The 26,039-nt window shown below is 54.9% G+C and overlaps 6 protein-coding genes across 6 annotated transcripts; 4 read left to right on the top strand and 2 right to left on the bottom strand.

Moving 5' to 3' along the window:
* Positions 1-1,306: 1,306 nt before the first annotated feature.
* WHR41_06549 (uncharacterized protein) lies at positions 1,307-2,245 on the top strand (the record flags this gene model as incomplete). The annotated part of the gene is made up of 1 exon (XM_069375154.1): positions 1,307-2,245. The coding sequence occupies one exon, from the start codon at positions 1,307-1,309 to the stop codon at positions 2,243-2,245; it is 939 nt and encodes a 312-aa protein (XP_069227901.1).
* A 3,022-nt stretch (positions 2,246-5,267) lies between these two features.
* Positions 5,268-6,407, bottom strand: WHR41_06548 (uncharacterized protein; the record flags this gene model as incomplete). Its single annotated transcript, XM_069375153.1, has 1 exon — positions 5,268-6,407. One exon carries the CDS (start codon positions 6,405-6,407, stop codon positions 5,268-5,270), a length of 1,140 nt encoding a protein of 379 aa, XP_069227902.1.
* A 3,458-nt stretch (positions 6,408-9,865) lies between these two features.
* On the top strand, positions 9,866-11,470 carry WHR41_06547 (uncharacterized protein; the record flags this gene model as incomplete). Its single annotated transcript, XM_069375152.1, has 1 exon — positions 9,866-11,470. One exon carries the CDS (start codon positions 9,866-9,868, stop codon positions 11,468-11,470), a length of 1,605 nt encoding a protein of 534 aa, XP_069227905.1.
* A 1,276-nt stretch (positions 11,471-12,746) lies between these two features.
* Positions 12,747-14,467, top strand: WHR41_06546 (uncharacterized protein; the record flags this gene model as incomplete). Its single annotated transcript, XM_069375151.1, has 2 exons — positions 12,747-13,198; positions 13,276-14,467. The coding sequence occupies 2 exons, from the start codon at positions 12,747-12,749 to the stop codon at positions 14,465-14,467; spliced, it is 1,644 nt and encodes a 547-aa protein (XP_069227906.1).
* A 5,746-nt stretch (positions 14,468-20,213) lies between these two features.
* WHR41_06545 (uncharacterized protein) lies at positions 20,214-22,023 on the top strand. Its single transcript, XM_069375150.1, has 4 exons — positions 20,214-20,515; positions 20,588-20,794; positions 20,892-20,967; positions 21,018-22,023. The coding sequence occupies exons 1-4, from the start codon at positions 20,468-20,470 to the stop codon at positions 21,791-21,793; spliced, it is 1,107 nt and encodes a 368-aa protein (XP_069227903.1). The 5' UTR covers positions 20,214-20,467; the 3' UTR covers positions 21,794-22,023.
* WHR41_06544 (uncharacterized protein) lies at positions 22,023-22,580 on the bottom strand (the record flags this gene model as incomplete). The annotated part of the gene is made up of 1 exon (XM_069375149.1): positions 22,023-22,580. One exon carries the CDS (start codon positions 22,578-22,580, stop codon positions 22,023-22,025), a length of 558 nt encoding a protein of 185 aa, XP_069227904.1.
* Between the last annotated feature and the right edge of the window lie 3,459 nt (positions 22,581-26,039).

The following is a 26,039-nucleotide window of genomic DNA, read 5'->3' as shown; positions in this document are numbered from 1 at the left end:
GCCAAGCGGCCGAGCATGCCTTCTTTTCCAGTTACCCGAAGACGACCATGCGCCGTACCGGTGTGAGCAGTTTGTTCCGGTGCGAGAAGCATGTGCAGAGTCCAGTCTTGTCGTTCGAAGACGCATCGGCTCATCATGGTTGCACGGTCTTCGCTATAACGCTGATTGCGTCCAGATCCAGTAAGTCGAGAGCCTAACTCTTGCCCTGCTTTTCGGGAATAGAATGCTCAGGTAGCGTAAGGCATGCTGTCTGCGCCATGTTACATTCAGATGTGAGTTCTGGCCGTAAATCTGCGCAGGAAGATGGTTCTCTTCGCTCGATTCCACGATATGCTCACGCTTTTGGAGCCGTAGAGTTCTGATCATTATCGTGATCTGTGAGGTTTCCTACCTGCCGTGAACGAATCTCGAGCTTCGCTCTTTCTGTCGCGTGGTCATGGCAGCTGTTTGAAGACTGTGTCTTCAGCTCCCAGAATTCAGGCGTGAGGTCTCTGATCTACCTTGTGTGGTGTACCGGCGATCTCCAGAATTGCGGTGTACCTAAGGGTATATCGGACCAGTGTCACCCAGCATCTCGGGAGTGCACTTCATCAGCCGGCAAAATATTTCCGGTGTCATAGTTCTTGCGGTCAAAAGCGAGCTCTCTCGTACCAGTTCGATCTACGTTGCACGGCGATCGGTGTCGACCAAATGGCACGATCCTCATACCCAGAAAGAGCTAGCCATTGGTTTGCCTAACAGTACCTTACCGACGCAGCCAAGTCGACGCGGCAGTCTTGGACGTTTTCCATCCTGTATGATGACTCTACAGAAAATCGCGTGAGGATCTTGACAGATAAATGCATACAATACTCACTATCGTTACAAAGCGGTATGACCACAATCTCATCAATATGGCATCCCCCAAATGGCCCCGACTCCCGCCCAACGTCTATTTATTTGTTGATTACCCACAGTCTGAGAAATCGGGCGGCTGTGATTTGGCCGGTGAATTTTCTCCCCACTCGAAAGAGGCAAGCCGAGCCCGAGGATTGACGTCGCATCGCCCGACCGCGCGAAAGTTGGCGCAACGCCTTCAAAGCTTTCGCGCACTGGGCAATGGGTGCGACGGCCATTGGCGTTTTGGCGGCGGTTGAATTCTCGCCGGCCGCCGCTTGTTGACTCGACTCGCCGACTCTTATCGTGGGCCTCTTCCTGGTCTATTATATACCTTGACTATATAAACACCACCAACACCTCTTCCCCGGCGCAGGTCGCCCACGAACACCACAACCACACAGGGCCCCGGGACCGCCATCCGCCCACCATGTCTCCCGACGTTGCCCTCACGTGGAACGAGGCCCTCAGCGGCATCTTCGGCAGCATCTCGCTGGCCGCCTGGATCTTCCTGCTCGTGCCCCAGCTGGTCGAGAACTACACCAACGGCCACGCCGACGGCATCTCCATGCCCTTCCTCTTCATCTGGGCCGCCGGCGACATCCTCTCCCTCGCCGGCGGCCTCTGGGCCGGCCTCGTCCCCACCGTCATCGCTCTGGCGATCTACTTCTGCTTCGCAGACGGCGCCCTCATCGCCCAGTGCACCTACTACAACACCCTGAACGCGAAGAAGGACAAAGCCGCCGCCGCGGCCCAAACCACAACCACAACCGAATCCGACCCCCTCCTCGCCTCCGCCGCCGCCAACCCTCCCCGCCGCAAATCCTCCACCACCTCCCAGTCCCGCCGCCGCCGCTCCACCCTCTCCCACGCCTCCCACCGCCGCGACTCCCTCTCCCGCGCCCTTGCCCCCTCCACAAGCTCCTCAGCCTGGGCCAAAAACTCCCTCTCCATCCTCGCCATCTGCCTCGCGGGCTCCCTAGGCTGGTTCCTAGCCTACAAGACCGGCGCCTGGCACCCCGTCCCGCTCGCAGACCCCGCCTCCGCCCCGCCCACGCCCCTCGGCGCCAGCATCCTCGGCTACGGCTCCGCGCTGCTGTACCTCGGCGCCCGCGTCCCGCAGATCATCAAGAACCAGCGCGACCGCTCCTGCGAGGGCCTGAGCTTGCTCTTCTTCCTGCTCAGCTTGCTGGGCAACGCGACGTACGGCGCCGGCATCCTGTTCCATTCTCTGGAGAGGCGGTATGTCGTTACGAATGTGCCGTGGCTGTTGGGGAGCTTGGGCACGATGGTCGAGGACGGGGTTATTTTTGTCCAGTTTAGGGTTTTTGGCGATAAGCAGGAAGGTGAGGGGGAGGCGGTCGCTTAGGTTGGATTGTTTTGTTTGGCTTGCGTGAGAAAAGAGCAGGATGGGCAGAGGCTGGAAGATTGGACGATTCGATTGGATATGTGAGAAGACTGGCCGACAGACGGTCTTGCATGGATGTATGGCTGTACGATACCCCACGAACGAACCGCTATGGGAAAGACAGGGACACAGAAGGACAAGAGTCCGCGGGGCAGGATCATGCTCACGACCGAGACTATCTAGACGTCGATATGGCCGCGCGAGCGCCACAGAATATACGAATGATTTCCGCAGAGCAGCAGGTCCTTTGAGCAACATTTTCAGGAAGCCTTCATGCTCACCAGTATAACCTATCCTAGTAAACCATCTACTTCGGCAAAACAAGAATTCAGACGTATCCGCGCGAACCGTGTATGCTACGATCATGTCGCTTCTCCCCAGAGAACTCGCAGTGACTGGATGGAAGAGCGGTAGTCTCACTAAGGCATTCCAGCAGGCTGGTACCTTGATAGATGAGTTGAGTGGAGATCAAGTGGGAGAGGAAACGAGAGTGCCAGATTCGACTCCTGAGTGCTGCTGCTGTTACTGCTGCTCTAAGAAGGAAAAGATTGCTCTTTCTCGTTCCGGAGGCACGGCACAGGACTGGCGGTAGGATGCAAAGAACCTGCGAGCAGACCACACACCGCTCACCGGCTTTCCTCAGTTTTGTTGAGACTTCAGAACTCGCAAGCGGTCAGCTGCTGCTGAAGAAACGAGAGATTGGGTCACAAGGTTCGGAAGGTAGGACGGACGAAGGTCTTGATACTCAAAAGACTCGCAGGTTTTGACAATCACACATATTTTGTACTACGAATCGCGATCTGTACCACTGGATCAAAAGCAAAACATCAAGAATCAAAGCTGCCGATTCCGAGTCCACCTGAGTAGCACCCGAAGCCGTGAGGCGTGAGCTGTGAGTTTGCAGTTGGGTAATAGCAGCTGAAGCAACAGCAAAACAGCGTCCAGACCAGCTTCCCCCAGGACTGAAGCTCCAAGCATACTGACTCGACGTCATTGCGCCAGGCAGTATTGAAGGGACTGTTTCCCCTTCGCTGCGAACAAAAGAAATCTCCCCACCCGCTCATTGCTGCGAAACAAAAGACACTCGCAAAGCAAGAGCCTCCACCCAGTCGATAGAATCCGGCATCCCCAGCTCTCCCTCCACGACCGCTCAGCGCTTCTCACCCATCAATCAATACCCAGGATACCCACCAAACCCCTCCCCCAACCCCCTCCTCCTCCTCCTCTCCGTCCACCCCACCCCCGGCGCCGCTACCGCCCTCGTCCCATCAGCCGTCGGATAGAATGTCATCCCACCCGCCGGCGGCACTCCGGTCCGCCCGAACATCACGTGCGGCAGCCGGACGCTGGGACCGTGGCCGGCGCGCGCGAGCTCTTCGGCTGTTAGTGGGCCGATGGGCGTGCCCGGGAGATAGTGCGGGACGTTAGGGGTCTGGGTGGCGTTCGCGTATGGGTCGTCGTAGTGGTGATGGTGGGTGTGGGTGTGGATGTGGATGTTGGGCGCGTGGGTGTTGTGGGTTTGAGGGGCGCGGACGCGAGCGTTGTGGCCGCTTGAGGAGCGGCGGTAGCGGTGCGAGTGCTCGTGGCGGCTGCGTGAGGGCGAGCGATGGCGGCGGCTGTAGGGGTTTAGGGATGCTGCGCGGGATCTGGGCCAGAGAGTTGCTGAGGAGCCGTCGAGGCTGTTGCGGCGAGACCGATCGCGGCGGGCGGGCGTGTACAGGTCCTCGATGTCGCGGTCGGATATGTACGAGCGGCGGCGGGGGGCCAAGGAGGACTCGTCGTCAAGTTCAGATACGAGGTCGCGGCGACGGAAGTGTGGGCGGCGAGACAGGCCGTGTGATGGATTTCCGTCTGGGTAGATGTAGTTGTAGCTTGAGGGAGAGCGCGCACGGAAGCGAGGACGACGGGAGGCGCTGTCGAGGGGGTAGATGTCGTCGTAGTCCGCGAAGATTCTACCGCTACGGCCCATCATGTCTGTAAACGGCATGCGCTCCGTGAACCTAGTTCTAGACTGGCCGCGAGAGCGACGCAAAGGAAAATCGGAGTCAGTTTCTGCAATGTCTGTCAGCGAGGAAGGACTACATTGAAGATCGGGGATAAGGGAGACTTACCACTCTCAGAATCGGACTCGGGACGGCGGCCGTCAGACCCACACTCGGCAAGGAGCATCCTGGCTCTTACACGCGAAGATTGCATGGCTAATGGATCCGTACGATGGCCGATGCCTCCGCTCATCAGCGGCTGGCCGTGATACATTGCTGGATGATTGATTTGGCGTAGGATTCGTGGATGGGTTTTTGGTCGGGTTGAGTCTGAAGACGCTCGAAGGTTGTGGGTGGTGATGGGAGGGTTGATGTAGAAGAGAAAGTAGAGAGTAACAGAACGTGTTGGGTGTTTGAGAGATCACCTTCACGGTAGGTTAGAGCCCAGCCTCCTGGCTTTGTCTTCAAGCTTTGATATTCAGTGAAGTCGAAGCTTTGAGATTTCTTCACTGCCAATTCAGCAGTCACTATCCGCAATGACTGGCTTTGACGCCTTACCTTAATATTCTTGCTTTTGATTGCAATTGACAGGGGAGGGTGGTGGAGAAGGCTGCGACTCTGAGATTGTGCGACGAAGCTGTTTCGAACGGAGGTAGATTTCTGGTATGCTCGATTTATTGTGAAGGCATTGAGTCATGATTCATGGTATGTACAAAGGCTGGTGGTATGTACAAAGGCTGCCGCGAACAACTGTGCCTTGGAACCATGCGCAGAGCACAAGCGAGGAGCTATCTTGTATGTGTGCAAGTTTTGTGTCAACTGACGACAGATGTAACGCATGAGCGCGGGCAGCGGATGCTCAATCGTTGCAGGATCACATCAGTCTTCAAGGCCTTTCGAGTAACCCTAGAAACCACATGCCCCCGGTATATAACACGTTATCGTAGATCTGACGTCCCTCCACATCGAACCTTGCGGGCCGCACCCTCTATCAGCATGGCTCACACGTTCAGAAACGGAGACAAAGCCTGGGCATCGCCGCCGGTTCTGCGCAGCTCTTCCAGCCTATTAGGCTTGTCTAATTTATCAGCCGACTTCTCATCCTTCAACGGCGGACGAACAGCTGTAGCCGGGCTCGCGTCTGGATCATGAACCTCTGTCGCTGGAGTTGCTGGCGCGGAGGCTTCTGCTGGTTTGACCTCACTCATGGTCTGTACAGTTATTGGTGTCGCTGTACCGCTTTCATCCTTTGTAGATGCCGGTGTCTCCGGCTCTTGCTCTGCTGGAGGCGGTGGTGCTGGTGTCGTAGCCTCCGCCGTGGGCTTTGCCTCCTCTACAGGTTTAGCAGCGGGTGCTGGAGTTGGCGCTTTCGTCGCAGGGCTCTCGTCTACCTCAGGTGTTGGGCCCGGCTGGATGACAGTTTGCAAAGGCGGGAGTGCAGGCTGCGGCGCGGCCGCAGTCAAAGGAGGCTGGCCCGGTCTGCTTCTTAAGGCTGCATGGTGAAAGTCGCCTGGTCCGCCGGCAGCGTACAAGTCCGGATCATTCGTTGTGTTGGCTTTGACGGCGCGATCGTAAAGTCTCGTGAGTCTCGCCACTTCGCTGCGTACAGTGACTTGCTCATCCGTGTCAATGGCGTCGTATCCGTGTACTCCTTGAGAGATGCCCAGCCACATCACCGCGGAAGACTCGATCTCGTCCACAACGCGATCTAGATCATCGCGAAACATGCGAGCGCGCAAAGGCTGGCCTCGCGACTTCAGAAAGGCGATTACGCCGGCGATGACGGTGTTCAGAGCGCCGAACACAGTAATGAGTACGCGGCTACTGTTGCTGGCCGCGAGCGCTGTGAGTGCCGCACCGAGCACGACCTGAGAGAGCAGTAGTCCATTGATAAGGGTTGCCGCAAAGGCGTAGAGGAAGGATTGGTTCCGGCGACGTTGGAGGGCACGAGCGTACAGCGATTGAGGATGCGGCGTGTGGTTGTGGCCTGAAGGAAGGGTGTGAGGTGTGACGCCAACAAGAGTGCAGAACTGGACGTGGTGGTCGAAGTCCTGGCTGGAATTGTCAATGTTGCTCGTCGGACCCTGCAACAAAGGCGAGCGCTCGTCCACAGTGGAAGAGTATGATCTGTCGCCTCGCATCCTGTTCCTGAGCTAATATGAGAGCCCTGTGGAAAATGCCGGTGGTGGTGGGCTTCCGTGTCCCCAAGGATATTCTCTCGCCTGTCCTCCAGCCACGCCGCTACGCTCACCTTTCTTTTGCTATGCGGCTGAAAGACAACTCAGCGGCTGCGAAGAATCATGGTAGGAAACCCCAGGGATAGGGTTTCGGTCTGGCCCACCGTGGAGCACTCTAGCGCGACACCAAAACACGAAGCGAGCCGTTGCACTTTCGCGATACCCGGGTGGCGTCGATAAGGGCCGCAACCCTTTCATCTTTGATACTCTGCATCTCTCCGTGTGTGGGATAGATGTAACAATGGCGGAGTTGTGCAGACAAGGTTCCAATTAGCTGGCATGTGGAGGAAGTGTTGGTGTTGACTCTGGTCGCTGCTCGTTATGCTTTTTGCTTGAGCTAAATCTGAACCTCGAAGCTTTGCGGACATTCCGATGAGAGCAGGCCTTGCGAATGGCAATCCTGTAGGCCTAATCACCATCTTCTTGCTCCTTGGTTAGAGAATAATACGACACTTGATCTCTGCTGCTGACCTCTGCCATCAAAGTAGGCCATCGCCATCACTAAATTAGCTCTGGAACCTGTCGCTTGCAAGATCATGTACGGAAAGTCAGCACAGTCGATCAAGATGGAAACACAAGCTGCCGCGGTATCTGCTATACCGAGAACGGGAAGATTTGGATGCGCTGCGGTCAAGGTAAGGTAGATGTCTTGACTATCTGTCTGGTTCAATGCGGGTGGCTCTTTCCCGCTGGACTTCCTTGATCACTCCGGGTGCAACTCCTCCTTCTCGAGGACCACAATTCGCCTCAACCTGGGCATAAGAGATCCTACCTCATCAAATGTCTTAGATAATCCTAGGAAACTGGTATTCCACTTGTCGCACACTCGCGATTGTGCTCGGTGTCTCTCCACTTCCAGCCGTTCCCGATTTGCTGTCTGGTGGATTCAGACTACGATGCTTGACGAGCAGTTTTCGGTGCAAGCGCAATGGAGATGGCTTCATCCTGGAAGGCAGATTCTTCAGACTTGATGCCAAAGATGGGGCCAGACTGTTGCATTGCTGCTGCCGCCGCGACATCGACTGGCACAAGCAACTTCGGCGAGCGCGCCCTTTGGTCCAACAAGAGCGTTACTCCTTTTTGTGACCGCACCATGGCGCACCCCACGCATTTATTACTCGCCCAAGGCCAACAAGGTCCTTGTCGCCAGCGATTGGCCCTCGGTTGCCCAACAAGCGTGGACGAGAGCCTACAGCACAGATGCTCAGATAGCGTGGATGAAGGAGTCGCGCGTAACAATGATGTTGGCTGTTTTGCAGGGCTCGCTTTTTGGCATGACGCTGGTAACAGAAGATACGTTGGAGTACATTGGTCAGTGGGCGGTCAGAAGCCTTGGATCTGAACGTGGTAAGGACACCTTCGCAGCGCAGCTCGGTCATCTTCTCGCCAGTCGGTCTGGTATCACGTCCCGAGTCGGCAAGTCGCGAATGAGATCAGACCCCAAGTCTATATTTTCATGCAGTGATTGTCATCCACACAAGCTGGACGCCGACATGTCTTCAATGCCCTCTTCTGCTGAATTGACCGTGTTTAAGCGCCGAGCTCCAAGTATTGATTCACTTCAATTCGCTTTCAGCCGCCTACAAAAGCCACGCGCTGGCTCCTTTGGAGCTACGACAACAAACATCTTTCAACTACCCCCAGCCAAGTCGGCAAGCACCGTCCACTACCCGTCCATCCTGCACAGATACACAAATCGCAAGAAGGGCTTTGGACATCACCAACTTTCACAAAGACGTCAAAAGGTTCCGCTTCGAAACCTGCCATCCGCTTGGAGCATCACAGCCACCATGTCTCGTGCACAAGGCATCAAGCTCGAAAATGTCACAGGCGCCATCGATTGTCTCGAGGGACATCGCCTTCTGATGCGCGTCGTCAGCGTCAACGGCGATGACAAACCCACCCTACCTGTCCGCGAGCTTTGGGCTGCATACGACGAGAAGGAATCAAAGCTCGAATTCGCCATCTTTTATGGGAACTGCGTCTACAGTACTGTCATGGAGGAGGACGTGTCCCTTGACGATGTGAACGATGCGATGCACTTCACCGGCGGCGCTTCATGGCTGCCTCACGACAAACCGATGGCCCGCCCTGTTGATCCCGACGGTTGGCTCGTCACGGAGATTGTCAGGACTCAGCCCAGCATATGGTTAGAGGATGCGCCATCGTCTACTTCCAAAGACGAGATCAAGGTTATCAACGAGAAGAACTTGATCAAATGGCTTTCGACGGACGACGAAGATGGGGCTGACTGCGATTGGGACGAGGCTGATTGGGTGGATCCAGATCCCGTGGATCCCATTCCGGCGGAGGAGCTGAGCAGTGACGAGGAGGCCGATGCTGACGCGGAGAACAATGAGTCTGAGAAAGAGTATTCCAGTTCCAGCGATGGGAGCAGCGAGAGAGCTATAGAAGGATCTCTGGGGGAATACAGCGAGCACGCGTGCAACTCTGAGGCCTCGTACTCAGCCTCTGGCTATCATAACGCGTCTGACGAGGGTACCGAAGCGGCTACGCTGTCTGAGTAGAACGGCGGATTGCTTTTCCCGAGGTGATCTGTCTGGGATTCACGACGAGAGTTCAGTGTGACAAATCTACCAAATCGGCAATTGAGGGTGAAGATGTTGGCACCCAAGGTGTTCGTTCTCAGCCCGATGAAAATGGAATTGACGACGGCCCATCTCGCAAAAAGTCATAAACTGAGCTTGATCTGGCTACGGCTACTACTCAGACGGCAAGAAGGATGGCACTGGCGAGTTCGTATGCGCTGGAAATTGTTTCTACTTTGAAGGGCCGATGCGACATTGCTTGCGGAGTTGGTTCAGTTGAAGGCACAAATGTGCCAAAGTTAGTGTTTCATGGATGGTGATCATTAATCACGCATAGCTTAACTGACGGCGCAGTCGTCTCTTCAAACAAATAATCAATTGTTTTGGTCCCCCAAATTCGCCTAAACCGTCTGGTGAGCCCCTCTAGAAGGCGAATATCTGCATAACTGCGATCTTCTGGAGCCTGTTGTAGCTCTTCTAATCACATGATCTCTCCTAATATAAGTCTGCGTGCCTTCCCACGAGACATTGCATAAGCCGATGCGCAATTCGGCATAGCACCACCCTTTGTATAAACAAAGGTAGTCTGGTTTTCATTTTCCTTTCAGGACAAAGGCTCGCTTACAATGTGAAGTTGTGGCTTTGAACTCTTATTATGAATGGAACAGTCTCTTTGTGTTTGAGCCAATGCCAGACGGTGCAAATTATTTTCCGGGTACAATATTTCATACTTCAGCTCTTCTCTTGAGCATCCAGCTCTCTCAAGAAAACTCTAGCTCTGAACACAACCAATCATCTCCAAACATCTCAAGCATGGCTCCTCAGAGGAATGCCTCCGATGGGATGACTCTCGGTATCGACTTTGAAGTCATCGTGGTCTCTCCCGCGAGATTTTTCTTCAACCTGGCTGCCGATCCTGGTGCTACCTATTCTCGGCGCAATTTGAACTATCTCCTGGATACGATCAGCAAAGACCTGGCAGCACGTGGCATCGATGGTAGTGGACGGGTTTGCGACCACGACAATTACCAGAAATGGTATCTCAGACGTACGTTAGAAACCGTCGTTCTCTCCGCCGATGAGGCCAAGTACATCAAGATCTTTGACGAAGATGAAGAAGAGGAAGAAGACGGAGAGGAGGAAGCACCCGCAGTCCAGCAGATCAAGATCTGCTCTCGCAAGTTTTCTGTTGATGAGGATTGGCAAGCTGAGGTCGGACAAGTCCTCGAGGCCATTCGAGCTTATGAAACCAGGGGCTGCAGCATCATCACTAACGAACTAACACAGTTCCACGTCCACATTGGTTTTGGCGATACCCAGATGCCACTTCGCACGGCAAAGAGCGTTTTGCAGTTGTGCACAGCATTCGAAGATCGCTTGGACGAGATTCACTCTTCCTCCCAAATTGACCAGAACCCAGATGCCGGACTCCCTGCCGACAGGATGTTCAACGCAAGCCTCGGCTGGCATTTCTCCAAGAACAATGACATGAATGAGTCCAAGAATTTCTGTCATTGGCTCGAAATCATTGAGAAGTGCACCACTTTTGAAGAGCTTGGTAGACTCTTCCTCAACAGTTCCGAAAGAGGGACTTCGGATGATGGCTTTATCGACGGAACGCCTGGTGATGGAACCGGGACAATGTCCGAGGAAGAGTCGCAGTCAATCTTCAACGAAGGTTTTCATCAGGATTACATTGATGGTGATCGCAGTGACGAGGATGATGATCAAGAGGCTGAGGACCCTGCACGTTGGGAGTATCTCATGGACAATAGGCATGAGCCGACAGACCCTTATCTCAATGGTAAGTGGGCCACTGTCAATGTGGACAACTTGTATCCTGAGCGCCAGGGTCTGGCGGATACCCGGGTAAACACGCTGGAGTTTAGACAACACGCTGGTACGCTCAACTCAGAGCGTGTCTGCGCGTACGCCGAGCTCGTGCGCTGCCTCGTTCTCTATTGCCACAACGCGTCTGACGAGGAATTTCTGCAGCTCTGTTCCAAGGCGGGCTATCCTGAGTCTGAGCTTGGCCAGTTCATGGACGCCATCGGCTTGACGGCGGACACTGTGTCCTACTACGATCAGCAGCTCTCGATGCAAACCTTGATTAACGACGAGTTCTGGCTTGAGCAGAGCAAGATAGCACTTCAGGCTTGCACTGGCATTGAGGCTGTGGGCCTCGCCTCGTACATGCACGGGGTCAGTCAGAGTAAGCTTTCTGCCGTCACGGCGAAGATCGATGCCAAGCGAGGTGCCGGTCGTTATGCCGATCTGAGTGTCAGGTACATGGACGTCTCGGGCGTCTATCGCAAGTTTTTTGGGTGGAATGCCGACGCTTCTTCTGATCCTGCAAAGGTATCAAGTTTGACTCGTGCAATGGTTTTTCGTCGCCTTGACGGCAGCAAGGCTGAGTGAGAGAGATGTAGCAATATTTTGATTTTACTGCAACAATGGATATTTGATCGCTTCATACTATGCTTACCCAGCCTAATCTCCCATGCGTGTGACACTGGCGGATCGCCATCTGCCTGAAAGCGTACCGCCACCGTTTTGTGTTTTATCTCTTCTATAACTCAGACTTGTAGATCTACCCGCCAAACTCACCTCAGAGCCACACACTTCCCGCGTAATAAATCACAATGGCCAAGAAGGATATTCTGCAGCTTTTAGAGGATATCCCGGTCCTCAGCATTCATCGCACTTTTGCCGACTCCCGAAAGTATCTCATGTTCTACGGCTTGGACCCCAGACACCGATGAATCGGACATTGGAAAGAGCTGGGCTCTGCCAGACCGAGCAAGAGGCCGAGATTAGCGTCCTTCCAGTCACCAACTCGTTCGAGGTTGAAGGGAGAAGAAGCTATCCCGGATAGAAGACGTTTGCGTCACGGCCGAAGACGTATATGGAGTTCTTTCCAAGATTACTGAGATATCTGATCAGCATTATCGAGGGCCTATGGGGAAAGCCTTCGGTCGAGAGACTGAGAGTTGATGATGCTAAGTAGCCGACTTCAGGATCAAGCTTCTGCACGAGTGTACAATAGAATTAGCTTTGACAACCTTGCTGAAATGACACGAATACGATGAAGATCGTCCATGTGGCTGTTAAATCTTCTGACTTTCAGAGCAGATCGCGCTCGATTTGAGTTTACTCGTAAGGTGGCACACACGAGGGCTCTGCATGCGTGACTTGTAGTGTCGCTGATCCTGTGTTTTGCGTGTCGAGGCTGCACCTGATGGCGTCCGGCAAGTCAAATAAAAGAGGGAGTGTTCGTACGAAAATGGGACCTACCTAATAATAAGATAGCATGCGGAGACTTTCTGAATAGACCAGCGGACATCTTCAGATCTGAAACCACGCAACCGCTGAGCACGTAGTACACAACACCTTGTTCAGTCATATGAGAGGTGAGGTCAACTTCTCGCGCACCCGCGGAACTGGAGACGATGTCAGTCAAGCTTCTGCTCCAGCCATGTGGCCAGGAGGAATTGCTGACTCGGGCGCCAGCCGATGCAGGGTGGAGGATCATTAGAGTTGACAACGCCGAGACGCCGACCCGTCATTGATTCTGGCCGGACGCGAATCCGAGGGAACATTCTCACACATTGACCCGGTGTATCCACACGCGCAACAAGTCATACCAGCGATGAGCCCCGGACCATAGAGGAGAACCGCCGACCCACACGCCATAATGGCGTCGCGACACTACTCGCAATCCTACACCTTCCAAGAAATACCGCCCTTCGTGCAATACACCTCGCCCGTTTCCTCCGCTCCGAAGACCAGTGGCTCGCCGCTCCCCCTCAACCTCATCGCGCGTATTGTGAGCTACCTGGACGATGTCGGCGACATTGCGCGCGTCACGCGCACCTCGCGGCTTCTGTACTACATGACCCTGCCTCAATTGTACCAGAAAGTCTCCCTGCACTCGTATCCCGAGATCCGATTCGTCAATGGCAGGCCCGAAGGCTTTGGCAGCGGGAGCCCCTTCATGATGGCGCTGAACGGGCTGTCAACAAAGAGCCATGCAAGCGTGGTGCGACACTTCAGGCTTTGGGGGGAATGGAGGGAAGTCGGAGTGGAAGATTTCGCAAAAGGACGGATACCGGACAACTCCATGCTGCTGAACATGATGCTGCGGGTGTGTGTGGATAGGATGACGAGGCTGCAGTCTTTCAGCTGGGAGCTGGATTGCAAGCCACTGAAGGCTCTCTACCAAGGGCTTGCTGCCAGCGAAAGCCTCACGACTCTCACCATCAAATTCCCCTCAAACGCGTGCCCCGACCTGCTGTCTGTATCCCGGCGATGCCGAAGCTCAGGACCTTCAAGGTGATCGACTTCGACCCGCTTTGCTACCCCGACGACATCTCCTTCCTGATCGCAGGCTCCAAGAATCTCAGCGACTTGCGCCTGCATTTCTCGCCGCGCATGCGTAGAAACGCCGAGCCCACGTTGAACATGGGTACCTTCTTTTCGCGCTGCATCAAATCTGGCTATATGCCAAAGCTGAAGCACTTTGCAATGCAAAACTGGTTTGGACCCAATACCCAGTCGTTCAACGAGGTCATTGACTACCAGATCTGCAAGAGCATGACTTTCCTGGATACTTTCGGGGGCGCCCAAGGAGGCAGCGCGAATGTCTACGTGGACGATACGTGGAGAGAGCTACCTGCCGACTTGAAGCTTTTCTTCCACACGATCCGTTTCAACGAGTTCGCACCTCAGCATGTGGCCCTGTTGCAGAGGTCCCCCGGCTTGGAATACTGCTACATCGTCAACGACCGTACCGGCAAGCCGACCATGTCCACGACGCAGAGCCCTACTTCGGACTACATCACCCCTGACCGTTCGCCCTCAACTACTTCTCCCGACACTGCAGAGCGCAACAACGAAATTTCATCTCTCGGTCGAGACTACCTCCGCGCACTCACCACCCATCACGGCTCAACCCTCAAGCACTTGCTGCTCTCGAATCAGTGGCCCCTCAGCGAGATTGACCTGACAAACCTCATCCGCTCCTGCCCCAATCTCACACAACTAGGCATGGTCCTCGGCTTCCCCAACCACGAAATCCTGCGCCTCCTGATGCCCTTCCTCCCTAAACTCTACGCTCTGCGCATCCTGAAAGACGAATCGAGCACGGCTTCAGGCGAGGAGCCTTTCGTGCCGGAAGAGAAAATGGTGGCCGTCATGGGCCGCGACTTGTACGTTGCGCAGAACTTTACGGTCAAGTGGGTCGGTGTTGGCGCACTCATCTTCCGTTGCGGCGGCGCTTTTGAGCACGTTTATGCGGACGGGTCGACGGAGATGAGGCGGAAGGTGGAGTTGGTGGATCCGAAGCTGGTGAAGGAGGTGGAGATTTGGAGGCTGGATACCTTGGATATTATGGCGGAGGATAATACTGGAGGATGAGCAGAGGAGGAGCCGGGAATCTTGCTAAGGTTCTCCATCACCTCTTATTATTGGGGATGTGTGCTGCATGTAGGGACGAGTCGCCGCCTGCCGGCTTCGACAGCTGCCGCTCTCTTCCTGCCGGTCACAGAACCGAATCATTTTGGACACAAGCTGCGATGAGGCATCGCCGCCACCTATGCTGGTGTTCCGCCGCTCAGGTTGCTGGGAACGCAACAGCCATTCTGCGGCCACACGAGCGCCTACCCAACTCCGCCTCGGAGACTTTGCTCTGCGCGCGAATGTTTCAACGCGCAATCGGCCTCCAACCTTCAGACTGGCCGAATCGCGCGACATTGATATGGTCTCGGGAGGGTGCGGATGTGCTGGCTTTCAGCTGCTGCTGGACACGGATGCCCGCCGTGGCTCTGCACGTCGCGGCTACGCACAGCGCTGCGCTTTGCGTGGTGGCCATGCATGAGGAAACGACGCAGCGGTGAGGCACTGATTGGAGGATATTTCCGAGTATCTCTGTGCCATGTATGCACATGTTTGGATATGTAGTGTATAGACCAATAGAAATTCTCGCCGCTCTCCAGCATCACCAAGCCGCTTCTTTCATTGCTCAATCACAATCTACTCAGGTAAAGAAAATCTTGCACGCCCACCAGACATCGCTGCGCGAACATCTCAAGTTCGGCCAAAAAGCAAAAGATGAAGTCCACCTCTTCCGAGAGGAACTCCTCACAGTGGGCTCGAACCACTAACCTTCCGGTTTGCTGGAACTCCGAAGAGTCGCTAACAGCCGAACGCGCTACCGGTTGCGCCAGCGAGGATGCTGATTGTTGGGACCACCCCTTTTCGTATTCATTATGTACTTTGCTTGTTTTTTAGTGCAGCTGGCGTGAACCATGCCATGGCAAATTGCTTCCGCTCGTACTGGTCAGCACGACGAAGTTCGCATCTCGACCTACTGAGGTGTGAAAATCGGAGCTTGAAAGCTACAGCGAGTCACAAGCGAGAGCAATGGCTACTGAATGTCTGCACACAGGTGTCGAAGCAGTGTGACTTGCTGGATGGGATGGTAGAAAAAGGTTCCCCGCTCCCAGCGCTGCGGCGAGATGCGCCGGCTGAATCTATTCTACCACAGTCTATGGCACAGAGTAGCGATACGAGGTGTGCAAGCCGTATACCAAGAAAGTCACATCCAGGATCCCTTCTTGAAAGATGCGATGGACGCTTAGGCATGTGTTGGAGCGACACCAGAGCCGTGCAGCATTCGAGGATTGCTGCAAGGCCGCTCTCGTCGAGGGAACGGACTTGATAAAATTCTGAGCGCTCTGCTTGCTTAGGGTTAGGGTTGGGGCTTGCGCATCATCACTCCACACTCTTCGGCTGCGTGCTCGCGAGTCTTGGGGCGGGCATTCGTTGATTGAAATCAATCTTCCGTATTTCTATCAATTTTACAGCTCGTTTTGTGTTCAAATCGATCTGCTGGTGCCATGTGCGGGTCGAAGTCGTGGACTGCTGTGAATTCGGCGTTGATGAGCTACATCCGTTCACAATCCACACCGTCGTCTGGTCTTGATCGCACAGGTTGACTTCGATTGTCAGAACACGCGGACGAAACAGGAGCGTGGCCGTCATCACAAGTTCTTCAACTCTCGCATATATCTACCTGATCACTACATGCATAACGCACTTGAACCAACAGTGCGGTGTACCACGCATCAAGCAATCGAGCTTCGTTCGAAAAGCAGCTGGAGAAGGATTCTGTGCCTAGCTGATCGGCCTTGTGAGGGACTACAACTCCTGGGATTGATCACAGCGGGACGGTCGAAAGCGAACGGCGAACACTAGCTTCACACAAGCGTCATCATGGCCTCCCAATCTGACCATGCTGACGATCGCAAAGCTGACTTTTCCAGACGCAGCGATCCTGTTCTCGTCGCTCTTGTTGCGGTCGGAATTTACAGGTGGCGTTCCTGATCGTTTGTTGCGGGTACGCTAACAAGATGTAGCTCTTGGTGCTGGTGGGCTTCCAGTGACTTTTCCGCCCGTATGTACGCCTGATTTCGCAGCGAAGGCATGCTGAATCGCGTTTTCCAAAAATTTGTAAGAAGTATAATCAAAATCTTTGTCTTTTGCTCATACAACTTCACCTCCGATGTGGTCTAGTGGCTAGGATTTGTCGCTCTCAATCTTCGGTTCGTCAAGAACTAAGATCAGTGCCGACAAGGCCGGGGTTCAATTCCCCGCGTCGGAATGATCGTTCTTTTGCTTTTTGGAGGGAGTAGGAAGGCATCTGGTGATCACGAGAAAAGATCTGGAGTGGGAAAATATCGTTGGAAATTGGGACGAGGGGTTTGGGCAAGCTTGGGTCTTTGCCGCTCGGCTCTGTGTCAGCGGACGAGCTCGCATATCTGCACATCGATTGATCGTTCAAGCGTCCCAAGACTGAGGCAGCATGCAGCAGACGTTGGATGAGCGGATGTTGAAGACTTTAAAGTTTTCCCGTTATTTTACAAAATCTGACTTCGCCAGCCCTGGATCTTTGTCAATATGGGGATCGATCTTCTACTCATCATACATCAAAACGCTCTGCGGCTCTGCGAATTTTGAGGCAGCCTTGAACTTGAAACAGCCCGCCCTCTACGGAAGCTCAAAATTAATGCTACTGTCCCACCGTGTTGGGCATCCTCTCATCGCAATTCAGCATCGCTGCTTTATTCGATCAAATGCATTATGATAAATCACTTGCTTCCATTGTCCACTCTCAGGCTGGCTGGCTGGCTGGCTGACGATCGACAAAGCGGCAGCGCTCGGCCGCTCGCCTCGTGGTGCTTTGCGGGGAAATCTCTCGGAGCTGTTTCGGAGCTGGCTCTACTGCTGCGCTGGGGTCGTCAAGACCTCACTTACAAGTTGCAAGTGTTAATAGGGTAAGAACGTCAAGGATGATGGGTATTGAAGTGCTGCAAGAGATTAACGTTGCGCAAACAGAATGGCAAAGTCCGTTGTGGTAATCCTGCACGATACTGACATTGGAAATGGCACGGAATTTAGGTTAACAACCGTGTTCTACTGCTATTGTAGTGTCTAGCTACCGGACGTGATGTCCGTTGTTGAGCCTGACTCTAGTAAGCTACAGAAGGTACGACCTGGCGGACAAAGGAAATCAAAGCTCCGTGGACTCTGAAAGAGCTTCATAAGAGAAAATTACGAGCCCCATGCCCCACTAACGCCTCGGGATAACTGCTGGGTTCGGGCTTGACAGTGCCGATATGATTGTTCTGTAAGAACGCCGTTCGGGAGTGTTGTATGTCCGGATTCCGGATCACAATTTTGTTCGGATTGATTGTACCAGCCGGATTGAGCTGAGAGAACTCAGGGAGCCGACAGATGTTTTGAGAGAACATCATCAGCCGTCAAGAAACCCCAAGAACCCCAGAGCTCCACAATGTTTTGTGAAAACATCATGAGCCTTCGCCTTCCAGAGAACTCTCAACTCCCAAGTCCAACGCTCTCACCCATCCCCTTGGTATCCTCTCCCAATCCTCTCACTCCTCATCATCAAGCTCATCCTCATCAGCCATGAAGCTAAGCTGAGCAGCGTGCCGCTCCGCGACCGGAACTGCAACATACCCCTGACCGGGAGCCAATCGTGCACCAGCAGCTTGAGCCGCCGCCGCTGCTGCGCGAGTGACAGAACGCGTCCGGTAACGTGTACCTTCCGCTAGTGGGAGATTCGGATAACCGCCGCGCGGCATGAGGACGTTTGGATTCGGACCCGTGGCAACCTCATTGCGAGGGTTGTTGATGTTGGTGGGCCCGCCGCGGCGCGGCATGAGGACGTTCCTATTCGGCACCGGGGCAGCCTGGCGAAGAGTGTTGACGTTGATGGGCACGCCACCTTCGCTGTCGTTGTCGCTGTCCTCGCCATTGTCGGTAACGGCGTCAGGTGACGGGGCAGCCTCCGGGTGAAGCAGGGGTGTCGAATTGCCGACGTTGCTCAGCCAAGCCTCGACGCGCTGAGACGTTCTCGCCCTCATGGCCGCCTCCTCAGCCTCCCAGCGCAGACCTCTCTCGCCATCACCATCAGGCGCCTTCTCTCCATCATCGTTCTTGCCATCGTCGTTGCCCTCCTCCGGAGCCTGCTGCTCACCATCCTGCCTCTCCTCTTGGTGGCGATCGTTGTTCTGACCACCATTCTCGGCAGCTCCGTCCCCAGCCTCCCCCGGAGCGTTTTCTCCATCTTCAGGGATCTCGCATCCCTCATGGCTCTCCTCATCATCCGCGTCACTCTCCACCCAACTACCCTGCTCCCTCCACTGCGTACGCCTTACGCCGCGGCGATTCATCGTGTATTGAGCATAGACGTCGGGCACCGGCGAGCGGCCGGGGCGAGCGAGGCGCGGCTCAACGGTGCGTGCGGAGCGCGGCGACGAGGGCTGCGAGGCGTTCGCGTCGTTGTTGTTGTTGCTCTCGCCTCTGCGGCGGAGGGTGCGGCCGCGGTTATCGCGGAAATCACGCGCGGCCATCATGCTGCCGAAGAATGCTGTTGTGATGACTGTGCCGTGGCAGGTTGCGATTGTGAGGATCTCGCGTTTGAGGCGAGAGGTGGTGATGTTGGCCGCAAGGTAGGTCGGTCGGTGATTGAGGAGGAGTGGGTGAGAAGAAAAGTCGATGCGGACGATCAGGTGTTGGCATGCGACAAGGCAGCAGCCGTTGGCGGCGAGTCTTCACTTCATATTTGGACGCGATCGAACGCGCGCAGATGACTGAGGTGAATGCCATTCTTGTGATGTGAAGTGCGGCGCGCTGGTGTATCTTTTTCCGTGACAGAGCGCGGCTTCGGAGGCGAGGATGCGAGCGGAATCTGTCGCGTAGGCAGAGGATGCGTTTTCGACGATCAAAGGGCTACAGCAAGGGCCAATGTGGTGATACTTACGAGCAGCGTGAGCGTAAGTCATTTGTCTGCTGCTGAACGTTGCGGCTGGCCTCTCAAGGCTTGATGAGTGCAAGTCGCCACCACTTCACGAGCATTCTCTCACGGCTTTCTGCCTTCGCCAATCTCTACAACAGTAGATGGCTTGTCTCAGATCTTTGGAAAGAGCAAGTTATGCAGTCTATGACCTTGTCATTTCGTTAGCGTCAGGGCAGGGAGTCTCACGGTTCTGGAAAGCGTGCATGGGCTTTGCAGGGCGCCAAATCCCCGATGTAGCTGGGGGACCGAGGCAGAAGACAATGAAATAAATGTTGTGCGTAAAGGTGAGCATCATTTAGCAGATTATTTACAATCGATCAACCTAAATTACAAGCCTTCCGGCCTTATCATCAGGAATCCGGTGTGATACCTTTACGTATCAAGCGAAGATAGATCTGATTGGCCACGCTTATGGAGTGCTCTGCCTATAAGTAGGTGATCCATGCACCCGCTGTCCCTTATACAGCCAGCCTCTCAGCTAATTGGTTGTCTTTGGCCGTCGCAACGAGGAACAATGGGACGGGCATATGCGTACGAGTTTGCGAGTCGACCGTGTCAGTCGAAGCATCGAAATGCTGTCTTCCATTCGGGGATTAAACATCTCAACTTTCCAGCAAGACAACTGCTATATTAGCGGGACATGTTTCTCGCAACAGATATACTGGTAAGCCTCGGCGAACTGGAGCCGCGGCAACCTCCGGGGTCCGACTTCGAAGCTCAGCCCCAACTCCTCCAAGTCCACCCGCATCTCCCCACATCCACTGCCCAAAAATCTACTACCTTGCAGCTGTCTCCATTGTTCCCCGCATCTCTTTTCTTTGTTCGCCTGGTACGATCCATGATTGGGTCGATGCATCAGGGAAACCCCGCGGTCGGATGCCGCGGCTGCATGCCACCAATGCGGGGTATTGATCAATAGATCTACATTCACCCTGGACGACCGGAGCACAGCATCCTTGAGGTTTAGGATCGCTAGAAGTAGTTCGCAAATGCCATCAAGGTGAATCACCTCAGTACACACTTGTCCAATTGCCAAAATGCCTCCGAAGACCATGCGTGCCGTTGTTCTCAAGGGCGACTTCGACGTAAGCCCCACTTCTTCTACACGTCAAGATCGCGGGGCACAAGGATCATGAGACTGACATACAATACCTCAGGTCGCCGTTGAAGACCGCCCTTACCCTACGATCAAAAAGCCTACCGATGCCATCCTCAAGGTCTCCTCCACGGCTCTTTGCGGCAGCGACTTGCATTTCTACCGAGGACATCTCAAATGCCCGCCGGATTTCATCTGCGGACATGAGTTTGTCGGAGAGATTGTGGAGAAGGGAGACGATGTGAAGAAGTTCAACATTGGGGACAAGGTAGGTGACAGCAGGTGGGACAATATGGCAGAGGACTGCTGGCAAGGCAATAGGCGCAGAGCATGGGAGGATCAGACAAGCTGACGTTGCACCTCAGGTCGTTGTGCCCTTCTACACTGCTTGCGGAGAATGCTTCTACTGTGTCCGTGGCCAGGCATCTCGCTGCTCCAAAGGTATGTATGCTCCCTTTCTCCTCGTCAAGCTCAAATCTAACAAGCCCCAGGCGAGCTCTTCGGCAACTCCGCGCCTGCCAACACCATCGACGGCGGCCAAGCCGAATACGTCCGCTGCCCCCTCGCCGACTCCACTTTCGTCCTCACGCCCAAGAACATCCCCGAAGAAATGCTCGTCCTCATGGCCGACATCTTCCCCACAGGCTACTTCGCCGCCTCGCGCTACCTCAAGAACCTCTCCGCCCGCGACCGCAAGGAGTTCACTGTCGTCTGCGTCGGTTGCGGACCCGTAGGCATCTGCGCCATCACAGCCGCCCTGACAATGGTCGACAAGGTCTACGTCGTCGATTCCGTCCCCGAGCGCCTCAAGGAGGCGGAGAAAATCGGCGCCATCCCCATCAACCTCAACGACGACCCGGTCAGCAAGATCAAAGCCGCTTCCGACGGCCGCGGCGCAGACGTCGTGATGGAGGTCGTCGGGCACGCGGACGCTTTCCAGCTCGCGTTCGAGATGATCCGCCCCTGGGGCTGCATTTCGTCCATCGGCGTGCACACGGAGATGATCAACATGAACGGCTTGCTAATGTACGGCAAGAACGTGAGCATGGCGTTTGGCCGGTGCCCGGTCAGATCAATTTTCGAGGAGGCGCTGGAGCTGCTGGTTCAGGAGCAGAAGAAGGTGGCTTTCTTGTGTGGTAAGACGATGTCGTTGGAGGAGGCGCCGCAGGCGTATAGGGATTTTGAGCAGAGGAAGGTTACGAAGGTGGTGTTCAAGATGGGCAATGAGGGGACGGGGGTCAATGTTGCTGAGAAGGTGGGAGCTTGAGTGCGGACTTTTGGTTGGATGGTTTGGGAATAATGTGAGTCTTTGTACACCTCGTGGCAACTTCATAGGGGCTTTGGAATCAGTTGGTATTCATCTAGCTATGGCAGAATGCTTGTATGCCCACCTGGCAGCTCTGACCAGTCCGCGTCAACGCCATGCTTGTGAGCGATTCAATGTCGCTTTGTTTGAACAAAAGAAAAGAGGCTCTTCGAACGACCTCGCCATTTCATCACTCCAACAGCCAATCGCCGCCAGTGCGGTCCCTTCCAAGCACCTTCCAGCCGTCGCCGTAATTGAAAGTCTGCTCAACGAAAGGAGCGGGTTCCTCGGGCGGCACGTTCGTGTTCGCTCCATCGACATGGCCATCAATTGAGTTGTTGGTGGTGGTAGTGAGCACTCTCGGAGCGGAACGCTGCTGCTGATACTGCTGCTGAGGTTGCTGCTGCTGGGTCTGCTGCTGCAGCTGCGCCTGGAGCAGGGCGAGTTCGTGTTCGGCCTTCAGCTGCTTGATGGCCTTGGTATGCTCCGACTTGAGCGCTCTGATCTCCGCCTGGTGGTCGTTGACGAGCTGGCGCTTGTGCGCGTCGCGGTCCCACTGCAGCTCACGCATGCCCGCCATGAGCTTGCGGTTCTCCTCCTGCGCCGCGCGCAGCTCGGCCTCGACGCGCTCGAACATCGCCGTGTGCTTGGTGATGGTGCGGAACATGGCGTTGAGGCGCTGCTGGTCCTCGTCGGCGACGCGGTCGTAGTCGACCGTGTTGCGGCGGTCGCTTGTGGTGCAGAACATTGTGGTGGGTGTGTTCTTGAAGGCTTTGGTGTTACCTCGAGGGGTTGCGGACAGGGAGTGGTGTTGGTGAGTGGGAAGTTGAGCGGAGGGCGAAAGATAGCTTTATACAGACCCGCGGATGTAGACAGTGAAGTCTGTTCATCCATGAGTCAGCGTTGCAAACGGCGAGGTGAAAGGTAAGTCACCTACTTGCGCTGGGTTCGGCTAACCGCTGCTCAGGCTGCATTCAACGACAGTGAAGTACTAACTGTTAAGCTCCTGATTATCACCCGACATCGAACTCGAGGTGTGTGAAAGCTGCCACGTTGGCGTAACACACCGACTTCGACTCACGTCTCGCATCGATAGATGACAATAAACTCGACAACTTAAGGATGCCTTTGAGGGAAGTTCACCATAGCCTATTCATGTGAGGCAAGATAGCACCCCCAAAGAGACCAAAGCGATCGACCTGTGAAATCACGGCGGCGTGGAGATTGGGCTTGGGTTGCTGCAGCATATTTTGAACAGGGAACACGAGCTTGAGAGGCAAGAAGCAAGTTGCTTGGGATGACCACCCAGCGGTGGGTGTATATCATTGACTCGTGATTAAAGATACCTCAATGAGGGACCGGCGCCCCAGCCCAGTCAACTACCAGTGATTCCTTCCCACACATAGTCATCCTGCATGCCTTGATGTCCGGAGTTCCCGTCAAATCCACCCTTCGTCGATCCACAGCCGGCGGCTGTTGGTACTGAACAGGGTGCGGAGGTGCTGAGTTGAGTGCGGGAGAAGGTGCTGAGCTGCCTGCTGAGCTACGAAGGCGCTCGGTGCGGTTGCAGTGAGCTGTAGCGGGTTAGCGATGAAGTGATTGATGAGAAGTGGTTCAGGGAGACGTACAGCGTCCTGAAATTAGGCTCCCCCTGCACTGGGGGCGGGTTGCCAGTTTGTGCGGTTTGTTTGCCTTCCATTGCGAAGTATTCGTTCATGATGGTTTGGCGACGTCTGGCAATGTGCCACGTTCCCACAGTGAAGTGAGTAGAAGACAGGCCGACTCAAGGCGTTGTTTGGAGCTGTCCATACAGACAGTCCAATCCGCCGAGAGGGGCCTGTACTTGCCGCCAGGGATGACACGCCGGTACGGCGGGCGAGGAAGGCGGCGCCACACCGGTCTATTGGCATGATGTGTTAGCGTCTGCATTGTGTTGCTCCGATGTGAGGAGTCAGTCAGGGGAGCAAGGTCGACTTACGATGCCGGTGCGGCGACCGCGCTTTCACACGTGTCAAAAGCTGAACAGCTTCTTCTTGAAAGCAGGACGTTGTTGTCGTGCTTGTGGTTGGCGGAAAAAGAGTGATCATGGTTTTGGTGTGTGTGGTGGGAGGAAGAGAGAGGAAGAAAGCGGGCTCAGTGAAGTAAAGGCGGCGCTGGAGCCAAGACCAGGCAGTAACGCAGCAGCAGAGGAAGGAGCGACGTCACCAACGGGGCCCGGAGAATCACGTGGAAGGCTCGGAGCTTAGCGGGGCTTGATGGACGGAGGCTCGAATGAGGTCTGTCTGTTGGAAGGCTTGAGGATGCCTCTTTGGGCAGGGGGGGACGACATAAGGAGGTGTGAGTAGGTATATGTTCGTAGTTATGCTCTCAGAACTGCTGTTGAGCCTCCTTCGTGCCTTTCGATTCATCGTGACCTGCTATCAACGCTCTCGATCTCAGCATCCGCGGAGATTCTCCATCTTCGGAACACGACGCAGTCTTCGACCATGCCCCATCACCTCCTCCTTCATCTCCAACAGTTCCTTGCGCTCCTCCTGCAGCTGCTGGGTCTGCTTCTGCAGCCGTCTTCCCTCCTCCGCATTCACCTGCTCTTGCACAACGGCCGCCCCGTACTGGGCGACGAGGATCCGGCGGTCTTCCGCGTTCTCACGCTCTTGGAAGACGGCCGCCGAGTACTGAGCGCGCATAACGCGGCGCTCTTCTCTGAGCCTGGCTCTGCTGCGGCCTAGACGCTCGAACTCAGCGGCGATATAAGCCTGGTGCGCGGCTCTCTCGTCGCTGATGGCGGCTCTTACCCGCGCCTCTTCTTCGGACAGGGCATCGAACTCCTGGCGTAGACGACGGTAAATGTCGCCGATTGTGATGTCTACCCCTGCGCCTTCAATGCTTTCGGTCATGGTGAAAGCGGTGCGGCTGGTAGCAGCGCTATGGACTGGGCGCTGTGGATTTGTGGTGTTGTGGTGTTGAGGGACATGCTTGTGTTGCTGCTCGTGTTGATCGTCGCGATCGTCCTGATTTCGTGAATGAAGTGAGGTATTTTGATCGATTGGTAGCTTTCGATAGCAGCGCAGGGTATACTGGTCGAAAGAAGGCATGCTTGTGTTCGTCAATGAATGGTAGAAAGGCTTCTGAGTGTATCTACTGACATGTGCTTCACAACATGTGACTTTGCAGACATCACAAGCGAAGGCTGCATTCACGGGAAGGCCTACGACATTATCATTGCGAAGATCCCTATACACTACAACTTGAACGTTAGGCGCGCCCATAAAGCCCTCCGTTCTGACAGCTGCTCCAATTCGAAACACCCTCTGTCAAAAGCGCCTCACTCTTATTTCTCCCAAGATGCCTTTTTACGACGCCGCCCGGGACTCTTACAATCATCCATCTTCAAGACGCGGTATCAATCCAGACCCTCGATTCAGAGATCCGTACCCGGATATTCATGGCCGCAATGCTCGGAGTGAACATGCAGAGCTGTTTGGGATCAGCGCGGAGAGAGACAGTATGCTTGAGCAACCTGGAAATTCTATCAACTTTCGTGCAGCGTTGACGTGGTGACAGGATATGGCTATGATGACCTGGGCATGTTCGCTGACATCGAGCGCTCCATGAGGCCCCGCGAGCGCTCGGTGCCACAGGTCAGTGTGAATCGAGAAGCTTATAGTGGATATGGCCGCCCTCGCGGCTTGGTGTACGCTCCCCCAGAGAACGGTCCCTCCAGTCAATGGAGACGCCAGACAGGCGACGTGATCGATGATGCTCTCCGGTCATCGGGCGGCCGCTCTCACAGCGAGCCTTTCTTTCTCCGCAGCGAGCGCGAATTCCCTCGCCATGTCCACCATTCGATCGAGCAGCCAGGTTACAGGGACGCCTGGAATTCTGGTGTTTCTTTTGATCCTATCCGCAGACCTTCGCCGTCCATTACTTCCGGTATCAGACCCGAGCTCCGGGCTGATCGCCCTGGGATCATGCCACGCAAGCTTCGCTTGCCTGGTACGCCGATGGGTGATCCTCGAGCGAACATGCTTCTTGGGTTAAGGGCGCCGAGGTATCTTGAGGGAAGAGGTACGCCGGTGCCGGGCATGGAGGATCCATACAATGCAAGGAGATAATTGTCCTTGTTGGCACAGCATTGGAATCATGGGCGCCAATTGGAAGGTCCTAATTCTTGAAGACTGAAGAAAGTCGTCTCATGAGCTACTCA

This window comes from Cladosporium halotolerans, assembly GCF_011745625.1.
Source record: "Cladosporium halotolerans strain TM138-S3 chromosome Unknown Sca23, whole genome shotgun sequence".
Lineage (NCBI taxonomy): Eukaryota > Fungi > Ascomycota > Dothideomycetes > Cladosporiales > Cladosporiaceae > Cladosporium > Cladosporium halotolerans.
The sequence above is the reverse complement of the archived record's forward strand: the minus strand, read 5'-3'. Positions and strand labels throughout refer to the sequence as shown.